The sequence below is a fragment of the Hydractinia symbiolongicarpus genome, chromosome 11 (genome assembly GCF_029227915.1).
Source record: "Hydractinia symbiolongicarpus strain clone_291-10 chromosome 11, HSymV2.1, whole genome shotgun sequence".
Taxonomy (NCBI): Eukaryota; Metazoa; Cnidaria; class Hydrozoa; order Anthoathecata; family Hydractiniidae; genus Hydractinia; species Hydractinia symbiolongicarpus.
The window spans coordinates 19,497,759-19,516,545 of NC_079885.1; the positions used below are offsets into that span (position 1 = coordinate 19,497,759).

The following is an 18,787-nucleotide window of genomic DNA, read 5'->3' on the forward strand; positions in this document are numbered from 1 at the left end:
GTGTTTCGTGTTGCAATATCTATTTCACTCTATTGCAGTCTAGAAAACTTGCCTCTAAAGTACTTACTTCGTTATTAAAGATTTCATTTTGGTTTGTATGTTCAGTTTCATATTATGATGGCAGAAGTATCTCCCGAAACGTCCGCCTACTAAACTATCATGTTCAAGAAATAATAAACCTTAAACAATAAAACTTTGCCATTAACTTCCTTCTTATATTTCGACCATTTCACACTCATAAAAAGAATACTTATTTTTCGTTCAGCAGCAATTGGTAAAACCACCAAAAGGATATCTTTGTTTCTGACTGGTTCTGTGCTGAACAGTAACCATTATGGTGCAGGACTCAGTGATTTCAAAGCAAGACTGGGACTTTCCTCCTCTGATCATAGAAATTTAAGAATTATGCGAAATACTTGTTTGAATCCATTTCAATGCAGCGAAAATTATGTGATTGAAGCTGGAAATGCATTTCGAAATGCTGTTTTGAATTGCATTGGAGGGGTAAGTTTTCGTGTATACTGTCACTAAAATATATACCACTTACTTTTTTGTTTGCAATCTTGTAACTTCTCAATCACTAAGGCAATCTGGTTGGCTTAAGATATAAGAAATTTTTTTGCAGGTCATGTCTGGAGTTTCGGCTGTTGTCCCGAAGATTTTATCACGCATCACAAATATATCTCTTTATCTTAATATATTTCTTTATTTTAACTTATCATTTAAATATATCCACAGTCTAGAATAGTCTCCTGAGAAAGCTCAAATGTTAAAAACTTCTGTCCAGCCACAATTTGCCGGATTTTAAGCAAACAAGATTTTCTCACTCCTTTAAAAGATACAAAGACCTGTAATTAACGCGAAAACATGAAAACAGATAAGCTATGTGATTTAGTTAATTGCTTCTTCGTTATTGTTTGAATTTAATTTTTCATAGCTTCAAAATCACTACGGCGATCCTGCAGATTTGCATTCATTTGTTGTGTGTGGTAAAATGGATCACAACGGAAAAGTGTTTTTGGATTATATGCCATCATTCTCAAAACCACAGTTTCAATATCATGTTGTCTTGGCAATGAAATGTTGCAACGAGCAAGATTTTATACGTTTCAGGTGAGCATCGATAACGTGTTGCACTCTACGACATATTATTATAAGCTAAACTGAAGTTCTTCGTCACATCCAAGTATTGGTTCTGTTCGGATTCGTTTTTATTATGGATAATAAAAATCGAGCATAATGAAAAGAAAAATAATGTAAATAATGTATAATGTAAAGAAAAAGATTCAATTAATGTTAAGCATCTCTATTACAAATTTATAACAATTAAACATGCATTTTCATTCCCTTGAATTGAAAAATGCCTAGGGTTGATAATACAACTTACAACTCTGTTTTATAAAAGGACATTATTAATTTTAATCGGAAAATGATCTTTATTTGTCTGACTTATTTGTTATTGCATGTGTAGATATGTTCAGAAGTACACCAGTAATACGCTTCTCCTACAGACGAATGCGCAAACGAAGATGATGCATTTCCTTAATAATACAAAGGATATTATATCTATGGCAGTTTACAAAAGTATGCAACTAAATCTTTTGTTTGGAAATGATTGTAGATGTTGTTACTTTGGAGGCCAATGAGAAGACCTCATCATGCTACCTTTTTCTCTAAATTGTATTCCAATGAGTTGTCGAGTTCTATGTGTTCTTCTATACGTTCAGCAAAAGGTGGATTCAATAGTCCCTTTCCAGATTTTTAGAGTCCCTAAAGGGTTAGCCTTGATCCTGAAATATTAGCACTATTGAATACTCTGCTAAATATATCAAAATTTCTGTTCCGATTAAAGTCTAAGCATCGTACATATTTTGTATGCTATTGGGCCCTTCTACAATTTGCTACCTCGGGTTGCCACTAAACTCCACATAAAATATAACCTTAAACAATATTTGTTTTGTTTGCTCAGGAGATCTGATTGGTCAAAAGTTATTTGATGTTCACATGAAAGTCATTGAAGTCTTAAGATATCATCACTTAGAAGGTGCAAAAGCTGCCGACTATATTGACTATCCAGAATGTCAAACATATTTCTTATATGGAGACGAAAGACATGCTTATCTTTCTCATGTTTTCACCAAACATCCTGATTTTCACCAGGTAGGTTTTTTGCTGTGATAAAACATCTAGTCATCCGAAGTACTTATGTTTAGAAATATGGATGCCAACATACCTATTCTTTTAGTGAAGTTAAATTATTGAGGTGTCCAATTTTTCACTTATTGCGTTGTGTTGTTTAAATGAAAGAGATCTGAATATTTGTTTTATTAAAAGAAACCAAGTTAAAGTTTTTGATATTGAAATATAGTTCGATATTGCACCTCTTATCCTTCGGGTGCAGTTATGAATCACTGATCGTAATAATTCACTCATTTACAGGTGATACAACTAAATGAGATACCACAGTACGTTTCAAATCAACTACTGGATTATGGAGTTATTATTAAAATTCAAAATATTGATGGACAGCCAGTAATAATTAAAAATGCTGTTCAAGATCCCCTTACTCAAGACGAATATACAGTTGGCTTTAAAGGTTTTCGAAATGCTGATTGTCAAACTACGATCAAATTTAGTAAGAAAACTGCAAAGAAATGGTTTAATGGAAATTTGTGACATGAAATATGCAATTAAGATACACATTTGCATGATGACAACAGATGTGTGAGGGAGGTTCCATTAAATTTATAAAAGAAATTGTAAGATAATTTTTTATTTAAACGAAACTGTGACAGAGAATTTGTGATTTAAGACGCATAGTTTCCTTGAAGAACGATTGGTTAAACGAAAAAAATTCTTGGCGGGTTACACGCGAAGTAAAAATAATTAATTCAGTATTTTTGACGATGAGATAGTGCATTTTACGACGTAAGGTAAAAAATACTTTTTGAGAAAAAGGGGTAAACAATATGCAGAAATCAGCTATTCTGTTAAAAGTCGGAACAGATATGGTCTTTATCTAAAAAATTTTCTCTCTTGCACAGTGGCCTGAGTTATTAAATTTAAAGTAAGTCTTGTTAACTTATCAAAATCTTTTGACTTTGCAGCGTTCTCTTTTTTATAATAGATAGCTAAATTTATATTTAAAATTTACATTGTTAATATTTTGTTTATTTGTAGTTTAATATTATTATAAAATTATATGTATTTATTCCTTAAAATTTATCCGCATTAATAAATAGAGTGGGGAGGGGGCAATCGTTCAATTTTTGAAAAATAGGCTATCCGCACTAATTAAAGGTTGCACTAAATTAGTAGTTTTACGGTAGGATTTTCAGTTTTTACGGCTTTTCCAGTCAGAGAGGAAGCACCCATATGTTCGCAAGCTCTAACTTTCAAATGTCGCACGGTTTTGCCGTAATAGATGGCGTTGCAGCCATTGCACTTAAGCGATAAACGACGTTTAAATGCTTAGCGGTTCTCAAATCTGAAAAAGTCGCCAATTCTGATGTTGAACTTTGTTTTTGATTATGGCCGAAATGTCTTTAAAAAAAGTTGTGGTTCTTTTTCCCTTTCAAACTACGGCTATTTTTAAATGCAGATATCAGATTGTTTTGAAACATTAGGAACTTTCAAATCAAAACACAACACCCAGTTAATTTGATATTGCTATATAACTCAATGTTTTGATTATTTTTGACATCCAGTGCTCAAAGGACAGCAAACTGTCATAAACACACAAAGTCGAGCGAAAACATGTGTTAGTTGGCTTGTGTCACCCAAGCCCAAGAGTGTACCTTCGTGATACATGTAGTAAAATTGTCAAATCAAGCAAATTATAAAAGAAGAAACTACCTGCCTTCTGAAAATTATTTTCGTGTTAAGATGCGGCAGAATTTCTTTAAATAAAATAAAATAAAATTGTCTGCGTGCAGGCAAGGACAATACGAAAAGAAAATTATGCTTGAAAACTTTCTTACCGAATAATTTATATAAAAATTATATAAAGTACTATAAAATTGAAGGGAACATTTCTGTCAAAAATCCCTGGGAAAGAAGATGTGTACAAAAGAATATATTACAAGTTCCCTGCCTCTCAACCAACAAATGTAGACTGATAAATTTGTTTGTATACTCACTCCTTTTTATCTAGAAATTTAGATTTTTTGTAGTGCACTAAAATAATAAGCAAACACCGACAATGGATTTGATCGATAGAAAACTATAAGTTTTGTTTTATATAGTGGCCTATCGTGAGCGCCAGGTGGCAAATTTTTAAAATTTACACCTGTAGATTGGCAAAAAATGCCCTCCAGACGTCAACGATATCATCGTTTGAAGGTAAAACAATATGATGAATGTTTCTATATTTTTGTGATTTAGAAACAGATAAAATTTCTAGCAGAAACAAAAATATGAAAGAGATACATGTATGTACATTACACGACTACAATGATATAAAATTTCATAAGAACACTAGAAATTTTAAGGGTGCTGCCACTTTTTAAAAAATTTATATTGCCTTTTGACTTTTTAAAATATGCTGACTCCCCTTAAATATTCAGTACTTTTTATTTACTATGAGTGTAGAACATGTTTTTCATTTCTCTCTCTGTCCCCCTGTCTCTCTCTTTCTCTGCCTCCCTCTTTCTCTCTTCCTTTCTTTTCTTTTTTTTATTCATTCTTTCTGTCTTTCTTTCTTTCTTTCTTTCTTTTTTTTTTAGTAGGAAATTTTTTTGTGGGGGAAGGGCTGCCCAGTAAACACGAGACGTTTTGAGAAACGTAAAAAAGACGTCTTTTCGCGACGTATTTAAGACGTTTTAAAGACGTTTTAGAGACGTAGGTACCAAAACGTCTTAAGGACGTCTTTATTTAGTCTCTTTCGGACGCAGGCAAAAGGCAGACCTGTTTCAAATTATTTTAGCCAATGTGTATTAGGATTTAAGTAATTTTAATTCTGAAGAGACGTTTTTAAGACGTTTCTTTCGAACGAGATTTTACTGGTCTTACAGAGACCAAATAAAGACGTCTTAGAGACGTTTTTTTTTGTCGGAAGACGTCCGGACGAGTTAGAGACGAGAAAAACCGTCTTTAAGACATCTGTGTATTTACTGGGTGTGCCCCCTGCGCTCCCCCCCGGTGGTTATTGCCACTGCACAGCAGTATTGGTTAGAAATTTCGAGGAAACTTATATTTTTGAGACAGTGACCAAATCTGCGTACGGTGGAATAGAAGTTTGAGAATAAATTATAAGAGTGGTTTTCTTAAAATAATAGTTCAGCCATCTCTTACTGGGAGTAGTAATGCCTAAAACAGTTTAATGAAATTATTTGAAAAGGCATACGCCTTTTCGGAGTTAGCGCAGCCATATTTAATTTTTCCGCAAGTGGTGCAAGCTAGACTTTGAACCGTATTTTACTGATTTTTTGAGTTTCATTCCGGATACTTTTGCCCTACTTAGGGTACGATTTAAAAAAGTCCGACTTTGGGCGGTCGCCCTACTTTGGGTGGAATAGACAAACAAAATGGCGTTTTCGGCGAGGTTCTTTTCAACTGCTTTTCGAGCTCTAAAGAACCCAGTTATATGTGCAAATGTAGCAAGACGGGCAAGAAAGGGTAAAATTAATTTATTCAAAGTGATTAATCTTTTCCCCGGATTGTTAATTGCCAGATATATGCTTAAGATGTGCGAAAGAAAATTGCATGGTTGACCGTATGACGTGCGTGATGACAGATAGCTAGCTAGGTAGATAGATGTGCATATTTAACATGACCAGCCATAATTTCCAGAAGTAGCCATGGCTCAGATGGAATGTCCTGGAGTATTTGAGTAGTATCTAGTGGCGCCTTAGATTAGTGGTTATAGCTTTCGTACTCTGTGCGGGAGACCGGGGTTTGATTCCTCTTGATGGCGATTCAACATGGGCGAGTGAATGTTACCATAGCCCCGGGTTAACCCGAACCATGTGAGGGAAATTGGGGAGATGGCACACTGTGTGGGCCGTTGGATGTTGCCGGGAGTTGTCTAGTAGAGCGTGGGCCCTACTAATTGGGTCTGCGTAGGACTCTCCATCTAAGCCATGGCCCCTCCTGGAAATAATAGACAGGGTATATCCCTCGATATTTGTGAGGCTAGCCATGTAAAATATGCACATCTATCTATCTATCTATCTATTTTATGCTTATTTTGGCCTACCAGGTTCAATTAGGGTTGGTATGTATCTACCATCCAGACAACATTCTGGCAACAAACATCCAATCCAACGACTGAAACAGTGTGCCATCTCCCCAATTTCGCTCACATGGGTACCTTGGCTATGGTATCGTTTAAAGGCCAAATAGCATTTTCTTCATTAAGTTCATAGTTAACTGTCAACTGTCTTTTTATGTTTTAAGATGAGCTCATTAGGTTAGGGCATCTTTAAGTTGTATATCGCCAGTGACATGCTTCAAAAATGCTTGTCTCAAGTACATTTCAACATGAAGCAAAACTGTACAGGACAATCTCTTGTTAGAGTCTTCACAGAACATCTCTCCTTACAAAACCAAGGGCAGGGCTGACTTATTGCCTGGCTGTGTAGTGTGGGAGAGAGAACTTCTGGGCTTCTTTATAATATGATATACAATTTTTTTCGATTATTATTACGAATGGATTGTGCACCATGATATTTCTGTAGCTTAAATGATTTTAGTTAGTGATAATGGCCTAACTTACCGAAAATCAAGTGTAATTATGTCTGGACAGTGCCAAATGCTGACACAAGGGCCTGTCCAGACATCCTATATGCCAGTCAACAAGAAAAAAATGCATGTGGTAAGGTGGATCAGCTCAAGTTTCAACTTTAGATTAACCTATAATTTGCATGTATTTTAAATTAACAATAACATAATCTATTTTATACCAGCCAATTTTTCAGATTTTTTTCTGCACACCCGCGAGAATCCCATCAAAAATTGAAACTCATGTATTTGGAAAATTTGGTGAAGTAAAGTAACACAAACAAGACCTATTAAAAAGATTTCCCAGCCAGTGGATGGTTTCATAATAATATATATAGTTTGGCTTTGTATTCAATAATAATAGACCACCCCGGCCTTGTTTGGGCTGCCTATTCTGTAGATTACACAAGTTTTAGTACCAGTGAAGCAGTTATTTATGATAGGTCCTAGAATTAGGCTAAAAATATTATGTTACAAAACAGAGAGAAAAAGTGAAATTACTTAATTCGGCTATCTTCACATAATATGGATGGTATACACAAGATATATAACTATTTGCTAATTAATTAACTACCAAATTTTACATTTTGGCAACTTATGCTTCAAGAGACATTGTCCTTGGATGTGGTATGCCTTTATATTTTTATTAGCCATACTAAGGAAATATATAATGCACTTTTTGATGGTGAAATTTATTTATTTTTGGAATGGGAAAGTTGAATTTATCCAAATAAGTAACTCTTGGATATTTCACACCTTGATGTTGATAGAAGTTTTGAGTGATTTTTTAGCATATACTATCCTCTTTATCTTCAAATTTAAAAAGACAACCTTCTGAATCTTTGTAGCCTCAGAAGGTTGAAAGTATCACCAACATCAAGTCTGGGTTAACAAATAGCATTTTGGAATATTGAAATATATAAATTAAAAACAGGGACTTTTAATGAGAGCTTGGAATGGAGTAGTTTTAGCGTGTTTCAAAATATGTCTCTGTATTTCTAAGAAGTTGAAGGGTTTTTTAAAATGTTTTATACCATTTGATAATAATTTTTATTGATGCATAATTTCCTTACTTCCTTTTCCTTACTATTGCTGAAAAATCATGTTTTAAAAATCTTGCTCAGAAGCTTTACCTGTTCATAACTTTTGATTAAAAAAATAAAATAAATAGTATCATTAAAGGGAACCTGAGGTATAAAATGATGTTGGACTTATATTATAGAGCTTAAAAAATTAGCTAACAAGTCTTTTTAAATTTTTTAAGAAGCTCTTTTCGTTCTCAAGATATTCACATTTAAAGAATTTCAGATTTAATTATGCTGCATGAATTATGATGTTATATTTCAGTAAAAGCAAATTTGGACTTTTTTCTTCTTTCATTAGTAAATTTAGACCTGTTAAGGGGTATGCATTTAAACTTTATCAATGCATAGATATTATAAAGGTTAATTGATTAAAATAATTTTTTTTTCCAATATCACACTCGGTTGCTCATCCCAGACCTCTTATGTTTTTGGTGATGACTCAATAACTCGGGATCTGCCACTTGGTTTGCAATCAAATTTTGTGGGTAAGCTTGTATAAGCCCCATATGTTAACTCACAAAATTTGATTGCAAACCGACAGTTCGTCAGCAAAAAATTAGGGTTCTCTTTAAATTTTTATTGTGGTCATAACCATAATTTATTGTGGTCATAACCATTTTTAAATATTGCATTTTTTAGTTAGCAAACATTTAAAAAAAACCTAAGTACATATTTGTTTTTAGTTGCCAATGATCTTTTCTTTTTTAGATGCATTTAATGTACGAAAGACATTGGGTGTTGCATTGTTGCAAAAGGTGCAAACGGTCAGACTTTCCAGCACTGCTGTTAGTACTCAAGGTATATACATCTATATTTATATATTGAAAGACTCCATGCCAGCTATGTCTTTCTAGAGAACTGTTTTTGAAAAATGATGTGTTTTCCCTACATTTTTAGAAAACCCTAAAAGGACTAAATTAATGGAATTTGGACAGTTTGTTTCGAATTCAATGCCTAAGTATGTGCAAGCAGCTCAAGTAACTGATGGTAATGAGTTAGAGATTCTGATTTGTCCAGAAGGTATTTTACCTGTCATAACGTTTCTACGTGATCACACAAATGCTCAATTCAAACAGTTAATAGACATGACTGTGGTGGATTGGCCCTCAAAGCCGTATAGATTTGAGGTAAGATATTACCTGAGTTTTTTATTATTTTGCTTTTCAATGTACAATTTTTGTGAATTTGGCTAAATACAATGTTTCTGCGTCTTTTACTAATAGACAAGAATTTAAAAAAATAATCATTAAAGCAAATGTTGTGCTCTGAATTAGTAATTTATTTAGAGAAATTTATTGTCTTCATGATCTAATCGTTAAAACAATTTTTTTTTTGTCAACTATGTTTTAAACCAATAATGAAAAAGTGAAATTTTTACAAGAGATCAGAATATAAAATTGAAAGAAGGGGTTTAGTATTAAACAATTAAATATGTAAATAGCTGACTAAATAAACGCATTGTCCACCAGTGCGAAAAATCAACATTTGTGCCAGATAAAAAAGGAATGTCTAGCAAGCAGTTTGTTTGATTTCTTCTATTATTTTTATCTACAGGTCGTTTACATGTTGCTGTCTATGCGTTACAATACGAGGGTGGTGGTGAAGACATACGCTGATGAACTCACGCCATTAGACTCAATTACACCACTGTTTAATGCTGCAATTTGGGCAGAAAGAGAGGTAGATTACTTTTGATATCTTATACTGGTTGTAAGTAGCTGGTATTTCTTTGTGATCTTTGTGATGCTAAAAATATGTTTGTCAAATTAATTCAATGCAAAACGAAGAATAAAATTCATCAGTTCCTTTAAAATCGAAAATTTGATGACGTGTATTTTGAGCACAATTCTTTCGATAAAATTATTATTGGTGAAAGCAATTCTGTTGTAGATTGTAGCTCTTTTTTTGCGAAAAGATGAAATGATTTTCTAGAAACGTTAAAATAATCACCCACCAAATTGAATCTGATAATAGTAAAAAAAATCTCACTTAGGCCAATCAGAAAATTGATTCCATGCTAAATTTTCTGTGAAGGTTTTTTTACCTATAAAGAGGAAATAAATTCTTGTTCTAGGTATGGGATATGTATGGAGTGTTTTTTTCAAATCATCCAGATTTGAGACGAATATTAACTGATTATGGTTTCGAAGGACATCCATTTAGAAAAGATTTTCCATTGGCTGGATACTATGAGGTACGGAGTGAACATGTTTTCTGTGAAAGTGTCGTATGCAAATAATTTTAATCAGTTACTACTGTAGTTTAGTTAAAATTCAATATTAACGCTTAGCAAGATATGTGAAAAGTTAAATGTACTTTAAGTGTTGCAAGATATCTTTGTTTTCTTTTATTTGGCTTAAAATTAAGCAACTGCTAAGCTACTAGTCAGACTGAAGGTTTGTAAAGTTCGAAGTAAATGTGGCTTTAATCTGATTAATCTGCCGTAATGGTACTTTACTTTTTGCGGGTTCTTTATTTTTGCGCTTTTGGCGAAATATAATACCTGCAAAAAATAGATGAAAGAGACATGCCAACATAACATCAAATTTTATCAAAAAGAATGCAATTTTTTTCACACCAAAATAAAATTAAAACAAAATATTATTAAATTATGTTGATCAAAATTAGTGCCTGCAAAATGCTATTTTTTTTCAAAAGAAGCAAGTCTTGATATTTGATTTCCCAACAAAAACTCCCCTCATTGCTTTGAAAGAATAAAAATAAAATAAAATTGATACCTTATTCCAGGAAATTAACAAGGTACAAAATCAACATGCACCAAATTAACACAAAGGGAATTCATGTAAAATGCGAAATTAATGAGAATTTAATTTATGATTCAGCTGAATGGGTTTAAAATAGCATTAAAATAACGCGAGTCAGGAAATTCAAGAGATTGACAACCAATTTTTTGTTTTCTTCAATATCAGCTGCCCATCGGCCTAAACCATATCAGGACGATAATAAAAAACTTTTTTGTGCAATAAAACAATTTCTAAAAACTATATTTTACAACTTTAATAAAGGGTTAAGTAGTAATTTTTTTTACCTCCTTGATACACTTTAATAAGGGGTGTTTAATTAACGTGAATTTTGTACCTCTTTATTTTCCTGGAATAAGTGTGTTTGTAAATCGAATTTTTATAGTTTCTTAAAAAGCTAGTACACTCAACAAATAATTAGCTCAGTAATTTATTTATTGCATCGCTGTTTAGAAATCCTTTGAAAGCTTTGCATGTTTTTTATAAGCAACTTTATTCAGTTTAGTCAAAAAATTTTCAGAGAAAATTTGGGGTGACCATTAAAAGAATCGTACTGGTTAACTACTAGTTAACAAGCAATGTTTTATTGATTTAATTTAGGTACGTTACGACGATGAGTTGAAGAGATTGGTTCAAGAACCAGTTGAGTTTGCTCAAGAATTTCGTAAATTTGATTTCCAGAGTCCATGGGAGCAATTTCCAAAGCATCGCAAGGAACATTCGAGTATCGAAGCTGGAGAAGAAAAGAAAGAGGAATCGAAATAGATTTAGTTTTTTGTGTGTAAACTCTTTGATGTAAATAAATAAAATACGAAAAAAAATTAGTTCAAGTTTGCGACACATTCGCATTTTGCCATTGTCATTGTTAACTTTGTTCCTTCCAGCATTAGTAATAAAAGCTTTTATTAAAATAACATAATAGTACGAGAGGTTGCCACTGACGAAAATTGTAGGAATGTTGATTTTTTGACTAATCAATATTTTGCAACTGCATGTAAATAAGGCAAAAGCCTTTGGATGAATTTGGTTGGTGTGTTTAGAATTTGAAATTTATTGATTTGTTTTCAGGATCATTTTCAGAAAATAGTGTGACACCTTTGAATTTTGAAAAATACCGAAAAAATTACACTGGGCAAAAAATTGACTTACGTGGTTAATTTAGCCTAGAATTTTCACAGGTAGAAATAGCCTATATAAATTGGTGTGGTGGTTTAAAAATGTGACAGAGGTGCTATTATTTGACTTACTACAGAGAATCACTACTTATGATTTAAGTAGGTCAAAAACATTAACATTAAATAGTTTTTTAAATTATTCACAGAAACTTTATACGTGTATGTATGTGTAGATATATAAACATAACCAAATTTATTGAGACAGTTTTTGTCAACTACAAATTTTTGGCAAGTACAAAGTCTCTAAATATTTGCTCAAGAATAATATAGTTTTCCTAGTACAGAATGTCATCAAACTTTTGTCTTTTGTTTTTTAGAATAGTATAATGTGAATCTTGGATAATGATACAACTACCAATTAGAAATATATAATTATTTCATGTGACATATTGGTCTCTTAGAATGTCGACTTTTAATCAGATTTGCTTCACTGACGAGGCCAACTGTCTCTCATTTGTTGGTCATATGTTGAAGGCTAACATGTGTACAAGCTGTATGAAAGATATCGCCAAACATAATGCAGAAACAGTGAAAGAAGAAGACTTGATCAAGGTTAGTTTTGTTGCTTTATATACCTCCCTTTAACGTTCCATGGTTTAATGTGTTTGTGAAGAAAGCAGCAGGTGTTGTACGAAGACTTATTTTCGCGAGGTGTCAAAAAAGCACTTCGCCAAGATCAATTTTCGTGAATCTGTTATGTGGGGATATTTCGCGACAATATTATTGAGATAAGGTAGCTGTTAATTGAACTTGCTCATATCACAGAAGCTGGTCATTATTTTTATGGACTACAAAAAAGTTTGCGAGAAAAACAAGAGAAGTTAAACTAAAGAATCCCTTTGTTTGTTTGTTTTTAAATAAAAATAATGAAAATTAATTGTAGCGAATAAATCATTTTTAGTGATTTCACGTATATAAACTTGTTTTCACGAATAAAGATGACATTCGCGAAATTTGCGAAAATTAATCTTCGCGAAAATTAATCAACTCAACGTAGTTTGTTTCCAGGAATGATGATAAATGTCGGAGTGTACTTTTATGTTTTATTTTCATCCAATGCGTACCAAGAGAAATAAAATGTAGTTATTTCTTAATGAATATCGAAAAAAATCGAGTACTCTTTTAATAGAAAGCAACATTCACAAAAAAATTTTCCCATACGTATTCATTACAAAAATTCAAGATCTTTTTTATATACAGAATTTGAAATGAATTCCTAAAAAAGTAATTTCTCTAAAAAACCGAGGACTTATTTCTTCTCGCTGTCAGAATTGGAAAAAAGTCCCAGGGATAAGGTTGTATTCTAGCGCCCTCCATCGTAGGCGACCCCTTGTTGTTATTGCACTCAGAGCACAGTACAAAAACTTGTTTTTAACCAACGGTGTTAAATTTTTTAAGTTGAAAAAGTGTTGCGTTAGTCTTAAGTAGCTAAAGATTATGCTAATGTCAGCATTTTCGCTAAAGACTGCATCAAATCTGCTAAATCGGGTAAAAATTGGCTTAAATTTTGGATTTCTAAAACATTTGTCTTACTGATTTTTGTTCGTCACACTAATGTGGTGAACGCAAAATAATGTTCACAATAAAAAGCTAATTAAAACAATTATCAAATAAAAAATCAAAGTATAACCACATAAAAAGTCATGGAAATGTTGAACAGGCGGCTCCGCTCGGCACAAGGAATAGGGCTAAAGTGTAACATGATTTGCGCCAAACTACTTTTTAGTATGGCATCTAAAATCCAACTTCAATTTCTGGCTTTTCTAGTTTAAATTTTGCGACGAAATCAGGACTTTCCGCAAATTGCGACAAACAGTTTCTTGATGGGACGCTCAAGATTGTTAGGCAAACATAAAAAAAAACATTTTTTTCGCATAACGAAGGTTTTTAATGTGATACAAAGTTTAATAATGTATAACATAGGATATGAACTTATTATTTTTCCAGGCGTTGGAATACACTCAATGTGGTGAAAAAACTCCCACTCTCATATTGAAGCAAGAAGGTTCGTACGGACAACTGTTTCTCGGTGGATTCAAAGCCGCGCTTAATTCCGAGTTCTTGCAGAAAGAAAATGTCCAAGCTGTAGTGAATACAGCTGGAAGCGGCTTGTTTCGTTTATTTGGGAAGAAGTTGGAGGTTGGGATTTTGTTTTTTAAGAAATTTTCGCGGAAATAAAAATCGATAATACTTGATAGTAAATTATTATTTCATAACTTTGAGTTTTTGCGGAAATAAGAGACGGGCAATTAACCTTTTGGAGCTTAGCTAGGATGTTTCTGAACGTTGAAAATAAAAACAAGGAGTCTGATCTTTTTTTCACTTTTAAATCCTATTTAACTAGAGTCGTTTCGAATAAGTTTACATTTTTTATTAACCGATGATATATTAACAACCTCAGCAGTTATGAAAATGTTTATTTATTAAAACGCATTTTAACTTCCTTCTTTTCCTTCACTAGAAGACATATCTTGAAGCCACCAGTAATCCCGTCAGTTTGTTCTTAGAATGGGAAGATAGCATTTCGTACGATATAACTGACGAGGACTTTGGAAAGGTCATTAATTTTATACACGATCACAGACAAAAAGGCGGATCAGTCCTTGTTCACTGTGCGCAGGTTAGCGAATGGTGATTTGTACGGTTAATTTGTATTAACAATTAAAGTGGACGAGTTATTATAATAGTTTTTTAAAATTTTAACATTCCCTGTATTAGCATGTTACAGTTTATATCTTTGCTTCATACCATTGCATAAAACGTTTTAAGTTTCTAGGGTGAACAGTGCGTGGTCTCTGGCTAAACCCGTTCTCGTCCATGTCTACGGATGTTTTTTTAACGGAGCCGCCATTATTACCCTGTTTTAGATTTTGGATTTAACTGTAACAAAAAGAAGAGAGATTTTTTTACAATCTCACATATCTGCGAAAAAACACGTATTTAAGCTGGTTATCTGGCGATAAGTAACAATTGCTAGTAAAAAAATACAACGCTTATATTGTTCTGCCCGGATAATAAACGCTGCCCTGATTATGTACGGCAGCTTGTCCTGTTTAAGAACAGGGCAGAAAAAACATAATCAGGGCAGTATAATCAGGACAGGCTGGCTTATTATGTTCGACTGTTAAAAATATCATTTAGCAGTTATAAAAGGAACATAATCAGGGCAGGTCGGTTTATGTACGACAGTCTAATATCATTTATTACTTAAAAAACGAAGATAATCGGGGCCGACAGGCTTTTATATCATTCATGACAAGCAAATAGCCCTGGTGGCAAAATTGTTGTTCTCAAATGAAACGAAATTTCGTGACCAAACTTAATTCCGGCAAAACGAATAATTTAAGGTCATCCCCAGAATAAAATTCCTTCGAAAAATAAAAATGAACCCACCCATCCGCAAAATCTACACTACAACAGGAGTTTATGCTAAGAATTATGTCCAGACTTTGCTCTGCGTAGTTTTCAATGGTGGGTTATCCTGCAGTGAAAAATTAAGTGGAGACTTTTTTTCTTTCGCCATGCCTAGTGTTCAATAGTGTTCTATCTTGCAGAGAAATATGGCATGTGACAATAATTCGTCAATGGTTCATTCACAAAGTTCGAAGAAAAGGCCAATCACAGCCTTCCTAAGTCAGCCATTATAATCCAGCGTTCATAATCCGGTCACTACGACATAACCAGGGCAAAAAAAAAACATAATCGGGCCATGCGTACATAATCCGACTGTTTTCGCAATCTGGATAGAACAATATCAATAAGAACCATTCTGGAGACTAATTGAATATTGTTAAATCATCTTAACCTTTTGTGATTTATTCAGTGTTAATCCCTTTTTTATCTCTACATTTAGGGCAAATCTCGCTCAAGTACAGCTGTTGTCGCCTATATCATGGCCGTGTTGAATTTGCCGTTAGCCGAAGCTTTTTCTTTCGTTCAAAAGAGGAGGAAAATGGCGGAACCCAACGCTCATTTTATGTTCATGCTACATCAACTACAAAGCAGTGACGTTTTAAAACAAGTACGACTACAGTTATCTTCTGCGTGATCTAATCTCAATAAAACTGAGCGACACTAACTCGACGGAACAGATTAACATTCACGTAGCGTCATTACGGATGTTGTAAACAGGGATTCCTTTATATGTTTTGCCTATAAACAGTTAACCTACGGTGACTACTGAGAATTTATCCAACAGATTGTTTATTTGGAATGAAGAGTGAAAGACGCGGCTTCGTAAAATGACGGCGACAAGAAAAACGTATGGTTGGTTGTGTTTTGTGAAATCAGCACCGATTTGACTTGAATTGTAACGTCAGATGTTTTTTCCTGGCGGACACTGACTAAAAACTGTTAGTTTATTAATTTTGGAAAACTGATGCTCTGAAGTTCCGTGTTTTGACGCATGTTGACATGTTTAAAAAATAAAAAAAGATGACGATGGTATTCAACATGCTGTTGACATTTATAGGCGTGGTTATGTTTTTAATATTTTATGTATTTTTGTAATCACTTAATTTGAAATAAAATTTTTGATGAAATAAATTTATAATAACGCTTATTTACCATGATCGACCTTGTCCCCAGGGCTTTGCGCATATGTCGGGGCGCGAAAATCACCTATGTATGTGTTCTTTCAGCTTTAGACAAATATTTTAAGAATTTAAGATTGTATCATAGCAAGGTTTGTATAAAGGTTTTTCTTTAAAGCAGCAATTTTAGCCACAGTTAGCCAACTGGCTATACAAGTTTTTTTTTAGAATCATAACCACTTCCCCTTATTGTGCTTTTAGAATTTCTAATGTAGATATTACAAAGGTTGTGATAAATTCAGAAATTATGTATAAAAACAATAACCCTCACCCTACCCTTTCACATAATACTCGGGGAAATATGCAGAACACCCTCGTCCCCAGGGTTTTTTGCTTTCTTGATACAAAGAGCAAAATCGCGCTCTCGATAACAAGCTCATGCGTGGCCGTGTTTAAATATAAACGTAAACCACGTGGCAATATGTAAACAAGCTGCTATAACGCAAAGCATCATGTGATTAAAAAGCTCAAGGATAAAATGAAAATCGAGCAACCCACGGTTGTTAAAATTGTAAAATTGAATAATAAAATTTCTAAAATGAAATCATGCTGTGTAAACACATAAAATAATGGCAGATGTAGCTTAGTAGCCACTCGGAATCGTGTTCAACAGTTTTGGGGAGAAGTTAAGAGGACTTGTTAACCGGTGCATTTTTAACAACTTGTATAAACTTTTATGAATGAATTATATTTATATAATACACCTTTCCCGAATTTATATTTTGTAAAATATTGCGTGCATGAAAACGAGGCAAATCTTGGTAAACATTATTCGCGTTCATATAAACATGGAGGAAGACAATACTATGAGAGATATTTTGCTTAAAATAATTGAGGAAAATATAGATTTAGTCTTCCATGAAACTGATGAAAAAGCGTGAGGAAAAACATGGAGGGAATGCCACCGTTCACGATAAAAGAAATTGAAATGCATCGACAAAATAGTGGTAAACAGCACGGTGTGGCAATTATTAAGACTTTGAAGCGTGCCAGAAAGTTTAGGGATGAACTATACATATCTGCTGATAGCATTTTCACATCAACAACTACATTTGCTCCAAGTAAAAACAGCATTTTTAAAGACTTAGTTATGGTCAGCCCTGTAAAAAGTAATGCTGACAAAAAGGTATCCATCTAACGTTATATGATCCTAGAATTAATGTTAGTTTGTGTAACATAAATCCAAGAATATTGAAACTGATGTAAATCGTGTATTAATCCCAAAAGATTGGGGTAAATTAAATCAACATTACACACACCTAGCTGTTCAGTAAAGTTGTTTATAGTATCATCAATTAGTTTTTCTTTTAACATTGAATTCTCAGTTTTGATAGTTTCTAATTCATCAGGAGTGGAAAAACCAGGTTGTTCTTCAGTGATCTCAGCAGAATCAGATGAAGAACTTTCATATGTGCTTTCAGAATCTGTTTCGAGTACTACTGGAAGGGCTCTTTCTTCAGACTTTTCCTTTTTTGTGTTGTATTATTTTGTTTGAACATAAATATATATGGCACAGAGCCATTGATTAATGTTTTCCGTTCACAACCAAAACCTATTTTTACACAGTGTACTTCAAAGTGGACTTCGCATACTTTTGTGTTCTTGTTTACTGTGAACACATCACACCTCCCCTTCTACGATATCTTGAAATGATGCTTACCCATTGTTTTCTCAAACTTGAATCCGATGGAAATGAAAACATTCCAATGTTTAACTCTGGGTTTATTAAGAGTAGAACTTTTGCATAACAGTACGCAACAAGAGTTACCAGGTCGAGAGGTCGATAAACCTGGATAGATTAAATTATGATAAATTTCTTGCTGACCTTTCTGATTGCTACTCGTCATCACAAATACATATTCTTCTTTTACAAGACAAGTATGTTTTTAAATACAATTTTACGTAGTTTCGTTAAGAAAAACCTGCAATCTTTTAGAAAAATACACAATAAAAGACCATTTACAACGCATAAAAGTATCACACTCACCAGCTGTATTTTTAATGTTTACAAAGTTTACTAAGAAGTGCCTCGTTTTCATGCGATGATGTAATCGATAATTTAAATTCGGGAAAGGTGTATTAGTCTCACTAAAGACAGTTTAGAAAGCTCCTGTTTGATTTGTTGAAACCTTTTTAAAATTTCCCACAGCCGATTGAAAATAAGTCAGACGTTCTATCAAGAGCTACAAATCCCTAAAGCATACTAACTGAATGAACCCCTTCTTTCAAATAAGCCACATATGAAAATATATCAAATGACGCTAGTGAATAAGCCTCTGGCCTCAAACAGACCTGCTTGTTTATGAATTGGATTATTAACTTTAAAAGTAGGATGCTCCTCAAGGCAGTAAATGTATCAAAATTTTAAAAAATAACGCCAAACCGATTATTTGATGTCGGCGATAAAAAAAAACGTACTCGTCCGTTTAAGTCCTATAACTTTTGCAAAAATT

At 33.3% G+C, this 18,787-nt stretch overlaps 3 protein-coding genes across 3 annotated transcripts; all 3 read left to right on the forward strand.

Moving 5' to 3' along the window:
* Positions 1-387: 387 nt before the first annotated feature.
* On the forward strand, positions 388-3,972 carry LOC130614483 (uncharacterized). The gene is made up of 5 exons (XM_057435914.1): positions 388-504; positions 938-1,113; positions 1,472-1,584; positions 1,970-2,160; positions 2,440-3,972. The coding sequence occupies exons 1-5, from the start codon at positions 406-408 to the stop codon at positions 2,674-2,676; spliced, it is 816 nt and encodes a 271-aa protein (XP_057291897.1). The 5' UTR covers positions 388-405; the 3' UTR covers positions 2,677-3,972.
* A 1,491-nt stretch (positions 3,973-5,463) lies between these two features.
* On the forward strand, positions 5,464-11,407 carry LOC130614084 (NADH dehydrogenase [ubiquinone] iron-sulfur protein 3, mitochondrial-like). Its single transcript, XM_057435480.1, has 6 exons — positions 5,464-5,616; positions 8,514-8,603; positions 8,703-8,932; positions 9,360-9,485; positions 9,880-9,999; positions 11,168-11,407. Exons 1-6 carry the CDS (start codon positions 5,526-5,528, stop codon positions 11,330-11,332), a joined length of 822 nt encoding a protein of 273 aa, XP_057291463.1. The 5' UTR covers positions 5,464-5,525; the 3' UTR covers positions 11,333-11,407.
* Positions 11,408-12,032: 625 nt separating this feature from the next.
* LOC130614085 (uncharacterized) lies at positions 12,033-16,303 on the forward strand. Its single transcript, XM_057435481.1, has 4 exons — positions 12,033-12,294; positions 13,690-13,881; positions 14,204-14,362; positions 15,596-16,303. Exons 1-4 carry the CDS (start codon positions 12,145-12,147, stop codon positions 15,788-15,790), a joined length of 696 nt encoding a protein of 231 aa, XP_057291464.1. The 5' UTR covers positions 12,033-12,144; the 3' UTR covers positions 15,791-16,303.
* Positions 16,304-18,787: the final 2,484 nt, after the last annotated feature.